This window comes from Neophocaena asiaeorientalis, unplaced genomic scaffold (assembly GCF_003031525.2).
Source record: "Neophocaena asiaeorientalis asiaeorientalis breed wild unplaced genomic scaffold, Neophocaena_asiaeorientalis_V1.1 scaffold223, whole genome shotgun sequence".
Taxonomy (NCBI): Eukaryota; Metazoa; Chordata; class Mammalia; order Artiodactyla; family Phocoenidae; genus Neophocaena; species Neophocaena asiaeorientalis.
In genome coordinates this window covers 641,330-651,401 of record NW_020175045.1, presented here as the reverse complement: position 1 = coordinate 651,401, position 10,072 = coordinate 641,330, and the positions used below count along the sequence as shown (strand labels likewise).

General features: G+C 63.3%; 1 protein-coding gene across 1 annotated transcript in view; it reads left to right on the top strand.

The window, feature by feature from the left end:
* FOXK1 (forkhead box K1) overlaps nucleotides 1-9,422 on the top strand; it is a 22,410-nt gene extending 12,988 nt beyond the window's left edge. The window contains exons 3-9 of the mRNA XM_024763504.1: nucleotides 302-458; nucleotides 921-1,067; nucleotides 1,608-1,801; nucleotides 2,996-3,162; nucleotides 3,270-3,554; nucleotides 4,377-4,601; nucleotides 5,200-9,422. Coding sequence (XP_024619272.1) covers nucleotides 302-458; nucleotides 921-1,067; nucleotides 1,608-1,801; nucleotides 2,996-3,162; nucleotides 3,270-3,554; nucleotides 4,377-4,601; nucleotides 5,200-5,459 — 1,435 coding nt within the window. The 3' untranslated portion in view covers nucleotides 5,460-9,422. The remainder of the gene's footprint in view (nucleotides 1-301; nucleotides 459-920; nucleotides 1,068-1,607; nucleotides 1,802-2,995; nucleotides 3,163-3,269; nucleotides 3,555-4,376; nucleotides 4,602-5,199) is intronic.
* Nucleotides 9,423-10,072: the final 650 nt, after the last annotated feature.

Below are 10,072 nucleotides of genomic sequence, written 5' to 3'. Positions count from 1 at the left end.
CCCGGGACCCGTGGGTTGAGGCAGCGACCGTGAGGGTGGGCGCCGCGGGCCTGGGAACCGGTCGGGGAGGCAGGCGGGCACTGTGCTTCCCTGCGTCCTGGCCTCTCCTCGGGCGCCATCGTGTGGCCGCCACCTGCCCAAGTCTCCTGGCCGCCCTCGGTGCGGTGTCAGGACAGTGGGGATGGGGCAGTGCCGTGAGCTCCGGCCACCCGCGCCGTCCGGGGGTCCGGGCATCCTGTAGCACCGGGCCCACCTCCTCGGCTCAGGGTCAGAACTCAGGACGTGTCCTTTCTCTCCGCAGTGTCCCCAACTCCTGCCCGGCCAGCCCCCGAGGGGCCGGGTCCTCCAGCTACCGCTTCGTCCAGAACGTGACCTCGGACCTGCAGCTGGCGGCAGAGTTTGCCGCGAAGGCCGCCTCGGAGCAGCAGGCCGACGCGTCCGGAGGGGACAGCCCCAAGGTCTCAGCTCTCGGCGCGTTGGCCAGTGACCGGGCGTGGGGTGCTGGCGTCCCTGCCCCTCCCTCCCTCGTCCTCCCCTCGTCCCGTCCACGGGGACGGGATGGCTCCGAGCGTAATTACAGTCTCTGAGAAGAATGTCAGGCTCTCGCCTTACAGCCTTGTCTTAGTTCATTCCCATCTGACAACTGTTTTTAAATCAGTTTGCAGAGGAGGTGAGAAATTTCAGAATTAAACTATGAATAAACCGAATTTTTACCCCCATGAGGGAGACACAGCTCTTCCTAGCTTAAACCACATGGATTAAACAAGAGGAGGTCGTGGGGATTGGTTTTAGCGGATACCCTGCAAATCTGCGCACTCATTGGAGGGTTTTCTCTGTGAGCAGTTGGCCTGGGGCGGGGGGGTGGGGGGTCGGACCGGAAACGTCTTTCCGGGCTAACCCCACGCTGGCTGTGTCCTCAGGACGAGTCGAAGCCGCCGTACTCCTACGCACAGCTGATCGTGCAGGCCATCTCCTCGGCACAGGACCGGCAGCTGACGCTGAGCGGCATCTATGCGCACATCACCAAGCATTACCCATACTACCGGACAGCCGACAAGGGCTGGCAGGTGCGGTGTGCCCAGGCCCCAACTTCACGACCCCCGGGGGCTGGGGGCTCGTTCCCCGGACAGCCGCGTCGTGTCCGGAGTGAGCGCCCGCTTGGGTCCGGAAACGTTCCCACGCTTGGTGCACCGGCTTCTCCTGAGCTAACTTGGAAACACGCTGTCCCCGCTCTTTCCAGACGGTTTCTTGTGTGGGTTCACAAGACCGTCGTCGCCGGCCTTGGCCACAGCCAGCATGTCACAGCCGCTCAGGTCTCCTCCGTGGCCACTCTGTCCCGTTGGCTGGTTGGTTCAGTACGAGCTCTGAGCTGGGCGTCTCCCAGGCCAGGGTTTGTCCTTACGTTTCGCTTCCTGTGTAAGGGGTGGTCGTGAGCCTGTGCTGAATTTTCACAAGAAAAACCACTGTGGAACCCCTGTCCTTCCCCAGTGAGCTGCCCTCTGCCCCCAAGGAGGCCTCTCCAGCCCGGACCTGGGGCTGTGCTCTCCCGGCTGCTGTGCTCAGGTCTGACCCGCCGTGACCAGTGACTCCCTCTGCTTTGCCCACAGAATTCCATCCGCCACAACCTCTCTCTGAACCGCTACTTCATCAAGGTCCCTCGCTCCCAGGAGGAGCCCGGGAAGGGGTCCTTTTGGCGGATAGACCCCGCCTCCGAGGCCAAGCTCGTGGAGCAGGCGTTCCGGAAGCGGAGGCAGCGGGGCGTCTCCTGCTTCCGCACCCCCTTCGGGCCGCTGTCATCCAGGTAAGTCCCCGCCCCGCCGCCCCGGGGGCCGTGGCCACTCAGACCTCTTCACTGGATTTTGGAGAGACCGGCAGCTGGCCCTCCACGTCGGTTCTCGGACGCTGGGATGATGCACGGTGGGAATGGGGGGAAACGGAGGAACGGAGGTGGATGAGGGCCCCCTCCCGCTCACCTGACTTGACCGCCTCTTACAGGCCCTGTCTCCAAGGAAGGCCCCCTTCTGAGGCCCTGGAGGGTAGGACCCCAGCATGTCTCTGGGGGACGCAGTTCAACCCCGTGACCAACACTGCTTGTCACGTGTAGACAAGCCCGCCAGCCAGCTGGGGATAGTGACAGGGCCTGCGCTGCGTGTCCAGCGCTGCCCGGGGAACCCCGCGTAAAGAGTGTCTGTAAGGAGGCCCGTCCTCAAGGTCACACTGGCAGTTGGGAACCTGTTCTTGTGCTGGCAGAACTTGCACTGGGGCGGGTGGGGCTCGGGAAGGGAGTCCCCAGGCCAGGAGGAGAGCTCAGCCAGAGCTTGGCATGCGCCACGTCTCATGGAGAGAAGGCAGGGGTGCCTGTGCTGCGGGTGGAGGCGCAAAGCCGGATTAGACAGGCCCCGATGGGGGGTCGGGGCCGCCACAGACGTGAGGGCCGGAGAGTGACCCAGTGGCCGCCAGGTTGAGCGTCAGACCAGTCAGATGAGGCCGCTAGGCCTGGGTCGGGGACAGTCTTGCTGTCCAGCCCATCCCGGCAGTGCTCTGGGCAGGAGCTGGGCAAGATGCTCGATTTTAGACCCAGGCGAAGTGTTCTGTGGATTACTATCTGTGCGAGACAGAACGGCTGGGCTCCCGGCGTGCGCTTTGCTCTCCGGGTGTCGATGTGTCCCGGGGGAGGTTGGTGCCCATCCCAGCAAAGCTGCTGGTTTTCACCCAGAAGCCCGAGCCGCTTTCCTGGGAGGCCGGCCCGGGCCTTCAGGAGGTAAACGCTCTGGACCGTGGCCTTCGCTGGGCCTTTACGCGCTGGGTGATGTTATGCGTACCGGGCGGAGTGCCAGGGTCGGAAGTCCCTCGCGAGGACAGAGGGGCATCGGGAAAAGTCGGGCAAAGGCAGCACGTAGGGCACGGTCGTTGAGACGTCTCCCGTTTTGATAAGTGCCGTCTTCGTTTCTTGTCGTATGTACTCACCGCTGTGGTCCTGTCTTCCCACTCCTAGGAGCGCCCCAGCTTCACCCACCCACCCCGGGCTCATGTCCCCGCGTTCCAGTGGCCTGCAGACTCCAGAGTGCCTGTCCCGGGAGGGCTCACCCATTCCGCATGACCCTGACTTTGGGGCAAAGTTAGCTTCCGTTCCCGAGTATCGGTATTCCCAAAGCGCGCCCGGTAAGAAGGGTCTCGTCCTCTGGTCTGATGTGGCGGAACTCGGCGCCGCGCCCCACGCAGGAAGGGGGCGTGCGGGGGTCTCCGCTGACCCACGTCCTCCTCCACAGGCTCTCCCGTCAGCGCCCAGCCGGTGATCATGGCCGTGCCGCCCCGACCGCCCAATCTGGTGGCCAAGCCCGTCGCCTACATGCCGGCTTCCCTGGTGACGGCCCAGCAGCCCTCGGGCCACGCCATCCACGTGGTGCAGCAGGCGCCCCCTGTCACCATGCTCAGGGTGGTCACCAGCTCCGCCAGCTCTGCCAACGGATACATCCTCGCCAGCCAGGCCTCGGCGGGGGCTGCCCACGAAGCGGCGGGCACGGCCGTGCTGGACCTGGGCAGCGAGGCGAGAGGTAACGTCGCCACGCGGTCCCTTGGCGGGGACGTGGGTCTCCAGAAGGTGGAGCCGTCAGCTTGGGCCAGGGGGGCGGCAGAGCCCAGGCGTGGGGCCCAGGCTGTCTCTGGGGGACAGTGGCTCCCGGGCTGCGGCCTCTCCGCCCCACTCCTGTTTCTCGGGAAGCGCGTCCTATGAAGCGGCACTGATCGTCCTCTGAAACGCTGCTCCCCGTGCCCAGCGCCCCCAGGTGCCCCTGAACTAGGTACGGGGCCTCAGCTTGGAGCCGGAGGAAGAGTCCTGTAGAACCCCCAGCAGGGGTCCTTGGGAGGCGTTCAAAGTAAGAAACAAAGTCCTGGGTTAGAAATCTGGGTCCCAGGGAACTGATGAGGTAAATGTTGAAAATGCAGCCAGCGCTGTGAGACACCCTCGAGGGACACTTGAGTCAGGCAGCATCCCACTGGCCGCTGACGGCTGATCTCAGCGGCTGCGTCTTCCGTAAGACCATCCGAACAACACGTGCGTTCTGGGGAAAGAAAACTAAGTTACGGCTCCAAGTGCAAATCCTTTCATTCCAAGCAATACGCTTTTTTTCTTAGATTACATTTGCTTTGGTTAAAGCGCAAGGTATTTACATTTTTTCCTAAAGCACTATTACTTGTTTTTCTCTTGTTTCAAAACATTCCATCGCTGGAAGTTTTCTGGTGAGAACCAGGGTCTTTTCCCAGTGTCCCTGCTTCAGGGCCCCCTTCCCCACGTGGACAGGCTCAGGCTGAGACGCCTGTGAGTAGTGCCACCGCGGGTGCCATGAATGTGGCTCTGACACACGCTGTCCCCGCAGGCTTGGAAGAGAAGCCCACCATCGCGTTTGCCACCATCCCTGCCGCCAGCCGAGTGATCCAGACGGTGGCCAGCCAGATGGCCCCAGGGGTCCCCGGACACACGGTCACCATCCTGCAGCCGGCCACACCAGTGACCATCGGGCAGCACCACCTTCCGGTCCGGGCGGTCACTCAGAACGGCAAGCACACCGTCCCCACGAGTAGTCTAGCCAGCAGCGCTTACGGTGAGGCCCTGCCCGGCGTCCACTTCCTGGCCTTCAGCTGTGTGGTTTGACCAGGGTCAGTGCAGCAAGAACATTTTCCCAGTTAAGGCAGTCATCCATTCAGTTTTTCGAGCACCTGCTACATGCCGGGCACTGGGATACGATGCCAGGGTAGCCCCGAGGGAACGGGCAAAATCCCCAGGTCACGGGGCTCACGCCCTGCTGGGGGGATAGAGGTCAGAGAGGGAAGTGAAAAGGCGCTGGCACCCTGAGCGCCACGCAGGAGGGTGTGGGGAGGGCTGGGGAGAGTTCCTGGTGCAGGCAGGCCCTGCCAGAGGGGAGGCGGGAGCCAGCGGGGTGTCTAGAGGGATCCACACACAGAGGCAGCAGCGCAAGGAGGAGACGGGGACGGAGGCCCCCGGGGCGGGGAGTGGGCCGGGGTCCGGGAGGGGCTGGCAGCCAAGCGCTGCTGCTGGCTTTGCCCAGAGGCGCCCAGCGTGCCGGGGAGCTGGGCCCCTGCGTCCCTCGGCCCTCGTGTGGCCACGCTGGCCTGTGTTCAGGACAGACGGGCGCCGCTCCTAGCCGGCCTCCCAACGTGACTCTTTCTCCTCCGCCCTAGCCCTCGCCAGCCCCCTGCAGCTCCTCGCGGCTCAGGCTAGCTCGTCCACCCCGGTGGTGGTCACGCGTGTTCACGAGGTGGGGCCTGAGGAGCCAGCAGCAGCGGCGGCCACCAGCACCGCCGCCACCGGCGCCTCCGCTTCTCCCCCCGGGGAGCCCGAGCTCAAGAGGTCCCGAGTGGAGGAGCCCATGGGGACTGTGACCACGCAGGCCGGGGCGATTGCGGCCGCCGGCCCACAGGGCCCCGGGACCGGGGAGTGATGTCGCCGGCGTGGAGGTGGAGTGGGACACACGCCAAAAGGAGTTCCGGAGCTGGGCCAAGGCGGCCGACACCACCGCTGCTCGGGACCGAGATGAGAGGGCTCCACGCGGACCGAGCTCGGTGCCAAACGGGCAGGACGCCTCCGTCCACGTGCACCCGGACACACTCATCCTCCCGGCGTCTTATCTCCTGCCCCCGCTCTGGTTTAAAACAAAAACCATAAAAACGTTCAGACAGCTGATTGTACGGTTCTGGGAATTCTTTGTTTTCGTTTCTTTCTCCCCCCAGCAGCACCTTTTCTCCCCATGCCTTTCGTCAAGGGCGTGGGGAGAAGGTTGTAGCTCAGCGTCTCCAGGACCACGTCCAGGCGGCCCCGACCCCGCACAGGAGCCAGGCTCCCAGAGCAGCCTTCGCCCCGAGGACGGGACAGAGATGCAGCCTGGTGCAGACGGGCCTCCAAAGGAGAGCACAGGCCTGGGGATCCAGCCTTGTTTGTAAGAGATTGGAAAGAGGCGAGAGAAAGGCAGCACCGCCAGATTTCAGACTGTCCTATGGCTTCTTCCCTAAAAATGACATAGAAAGTATTGGCATTAATGGGACGGAGGGGAGGGGCCTGGTTTGGCTTTGGGCCCCAAGTGTTTCTGGTTTTGTTGAAACACAGAATTCAGGCTTCACTGTCAACCTGAGACAGACACGGAAGGGATCATCTGTTTTTGCGGTTTTCACCTGTAGACAGTTTAGCGGCCGTAGGTCTGGGCTTCTTACTGGCATTAATCCCACGGAGGGTAAACCTGCCGCTCTGTCTGTTAACTTCAAGAAAGACTGACGGCCTCCCGGACTGGTGTTCAAGGCCGAAAGCGCTTCACACAAAAGATCCACCTGAGCCAGCGGCTGCAGCGTCTGACCTGCGTCCTGGCCACATGGGGGACACGCGGCCACTGGTCCCTGGGGGAAGGAGGTGGCCGCTTGACAGGAGGACTGTCACGTCGAGCGGCCCCCATTTCCCGGTGGCTCTGATGGCCGGCTGCCACGCGGCCGCTCACCAGGCTTTATCACCAGGTTCCAGTGTCTTCACTGCGCGACAGCCTGCCTGGCGTTTCCCATCGGAACCGTGTCTGCCGCCTGCGGCGCCGGAGGCCCTGGGCTCGGCCCACAGCTCGCGCCGGCTCGGTGGGACCCCCTGCGCCCCCCGGAGACGTGAGCAGAGCAGGGGGAGCCCACAGTCCTTCGGCTTCACTGGGAGAACGTTCTCAGGAAATGTTACGCACGTCTCTGTGAAAAGTGGCTTTCAACTTGGCCTGGCGCCCCGCGTCGGACCTTCCGCACGAGCTCCAGGGGCCCAGGTGGGAACGGTTCCTCCCTCACAGAGCGCCGTCCGCATCAGGGCCCCGACGGCAGCGCCACCGCAGGGCCAGGCGTGGCCAGGTGCTCTAGCTGTCGCGGTTGTCCCCGCATGCCTGGCCCGGGAAACGCCTGGTCCGGCGTCCGCGGCACTGAACCCCACGTGGGAAGGAGCTCTCCTGTGACGTAGCCAAGACGGGGAGGGGTGGCGCCTCGGCCCTGTTCCCGCCCAGTGGTGAGAGGCGCTCACGACCCGCTGATGTTCTGTGTCGCGTGGACTGTGTCTTTGGCCGCGCCTGGTGTGTGTGGGCAAGTGTGAGAGCGAGTGAGGCCGAGGCGGGCGCCCCGACGCCGGTGGCCTGGCCCCCGTGGGTCCTCGGCCAGGGCTTTGGGGCGGCCATCGCTTCCTTCCCCTTCGTTGCTGCTCGGTCCCGGGGCCGCGCAGGCCTCCCGCAGGGGCTTTTTGCTCGCGAGCTGTCCTCCTCGGGAGAGCTGGCGCCCCCCACGGAGGACAGACGCTCAGGACAGCTGAGGCCACGGGACGCCCTCAGCCCCGGGCCCCGCTGCTTGGTCTGGCCGGTCTGGCCCTGACCCTGTGCTTTCCTGACTTCTGAGCTTCTTTTGTTTCTGTCTGTTATCAGCGGCGATCCCACTGTCTGTTCTGGCCGTGGTTCAGGGAGAAGGGAGTGGAGGGGGGTGACTGGAACCGGAAGGGAGACAGGACAGGGTATCCTTCGGTGACATTCTGCCACGTGGAGAACTTGTTCCTTTTTCGCTCCTTCTGGGAAGGAGAAGAAGGGACCCTGTGGAGCCTGGCCTCGGGGGACCTACCACTCCAGGTTCACGGTATGCTTCCGGATGGGCCTTTGGTCACCTGACGAGATGGCATGCATGGCTCCTGCCAGCACTTGTCCTGGGGCTGGTAGCCAGGGGCCCCAGGAGTGGCCAGCTCCCCAGGGAAGACACATGTCGCGGCCGGAAGGGTCGCCGATGTTCTCAGATGGTTCCACACCCCCTCCCCCCACCAGACCCGTCCAGGGGAGCAAGGGCGGCAGGCCAGAGCGACAGCGGAGCCGCTGCCCTCAGGGCCTGGCGCCGCGGCCCGCCACGGGCATGCGCTGCGGCTCATGGGCTGAGCCAGCCGAGGCTGGGACAGGAAGCGCAAGCAAGTCGACCTGGCCTGATGGTCGTGTCACTGCAGCCTCAGGGCACCCAGGGGCTGGGATCTGCACAGAGGATCAGCCAGGCGGGTGTGGCTCGGGGCGGGGCACTTGGGCCCCTGTTGTCACAGCGGCTCCGTCTCTATCCGGGTACTTGGGTCCACCTGTCTGGCTGTGCTTGACGAGTCATCACCTTTACCAGTGCCAGATACAGGGAAACACGCTCTGCACAGGAAGGAAGCCACGAAATCACTGCTCTTAAACAGTTGAGTGTCTCCCCCAAGACAGCTGGGTGCAGCGTCGGAAGTGGGAAGGGCTGCACCTAGGAGCTCATCAGCTGCCCCGGGGTGAACACCGAGTGTCACTCGTCCGCCACCTGCAGCTTTCTCTCCACGCGAAGCTCCCGGTCACACAGCGCCGTCGAGGGCAGGACCTGTGATCAGTGCTCAGACAGTCTGTCCAGCTTCACTTCTTCTTAGGTCCGTAAAGGGTACACAACCTGCATTCCCCATGAGATCAGAGTCGTGCTGGGGGGCGGGGGCAGGTCCCTAGGCCGGACACCGTCGTCTCTGACTCGCTCGCTGCAGGGGGGCCTTCGGTCTCCCTCCCGGGGCCTGGCTGGTTCATGTTTGGGGCTTGCTGTCTGTGGGAGTTGTGGCGAAAGTGGATTTCTGAGCTGCTAAACGTGCCTCGGTGATTCTCAAGCTGGAAGGGAGTGGGCTTGTGGGGGGCCCCGGGGCTGCCTGGCCCCTTCTCTGGACCTCACTGGTCCTGGCGGAAGATGAGCTCAAGGTCGCAGACATCGTTCAGTAATTGCTCTTACTTCCTCTAAAGGTAGCTCTGCGTGGACCGTTCCGAGTGAGCTATGCATCTCCTGGGGCGTGTTGTGAGATCTCTGTGGACAGAAACCCCTTTCTTTGGCCGCTCGGAGTTCAGAAAGAGGAGAAAGACTTTTTTTTTTTGGCTTTTTACTTTGGTCAGTTTCTTCCTTTACGCAGACAAAGAACAGACCAAACGTGAGAGCGTGTTAAGAGAGGTTTGCTCGCGGGGCTTCTAGGGCTTAGACTTAACATACAGTTGAGGCGGGGGAATGAGCTGTTTTTCTCCAAATGCCTCAAGTTCTGCTCTGCCCTTGGATGGCTTCGTCTGGGACGAGGGACCGTCGTGCCCCCGGGAACGGGCTTCGGGCGCCACAGACCATGGCGGCCGCCCCTCGCTTCAGTGCCGAGTAAACAGCGCGCTGCTTGTTCTAGAATAAGTTACCCAAGATGATCACGAGGCCTGCAAGTAGACGCGGCCGGAGTTGCTCAACCGAGGCCCCGTCCCCGCGTGGCTGACGGTGAAAGTGGCTTCTCCACGGCTGCCCGAAGCTGCCCTCGTGACACCTCTGCCAAGAGACCATGGTGTTTAATAAGAGCATCATTTAAACCATTCACACGTGCTGCTGTAAAGGTGGGAGGGCCCGAGAGGGAGGGAGGGAGGGAGGCCCGGGGCTGGGGTGCGGTGGGCACAGCCGTGGTTTCTGTCCGTGGTCCTCAGGTTGCTTCCCCATGTCTTAGAAACTACTCTCATCTCACAGGTTCCTTTCTCGAGGCCTTGTTTCCCACGTTAGGGTTCAAAATGCTCAGGACACAGCTCGAGCCATTGTGTGTGTACCCGCCCTTCCTGCCGGGGCCCCGCTTCTTGGGTTTTCTTTTACCACCAGAAGCAGCTCCCTCTGGGTCCAAGGGCGGCGGGTCTGGGCCCGACGCCTGCAGGTGTCCTCGGCCATGGGTAACTGCGCGGCCCCTCGGGTGACCTTGTCCGACTGTGAGGGTCTCTGCGGAGAGCGGCCGCCCGCTCTGTCCAGCCCCGGAGTCACAGCCGCTCTGCAGCGCGGGGTGTGTGACACACCACCAGCATTTCCTCCGAACGGGAATAGAAAACGGGCCGTCTGCCGAGTGTGTTTAGGGAAAGTAGTTTTTGCTCATATGCTGCAAAGAAAGGACGGTCACTTGCCGAGTTGTCGTGCCCCCAGCACTGCCGGGCTATCGGGGGCGTCTCTGCAGAAGGCCTCCCAGCCGGGCTCAGGCCGCAGCTCAGCCCTGCCTCCGCAGGGACGGTCCCCTCCT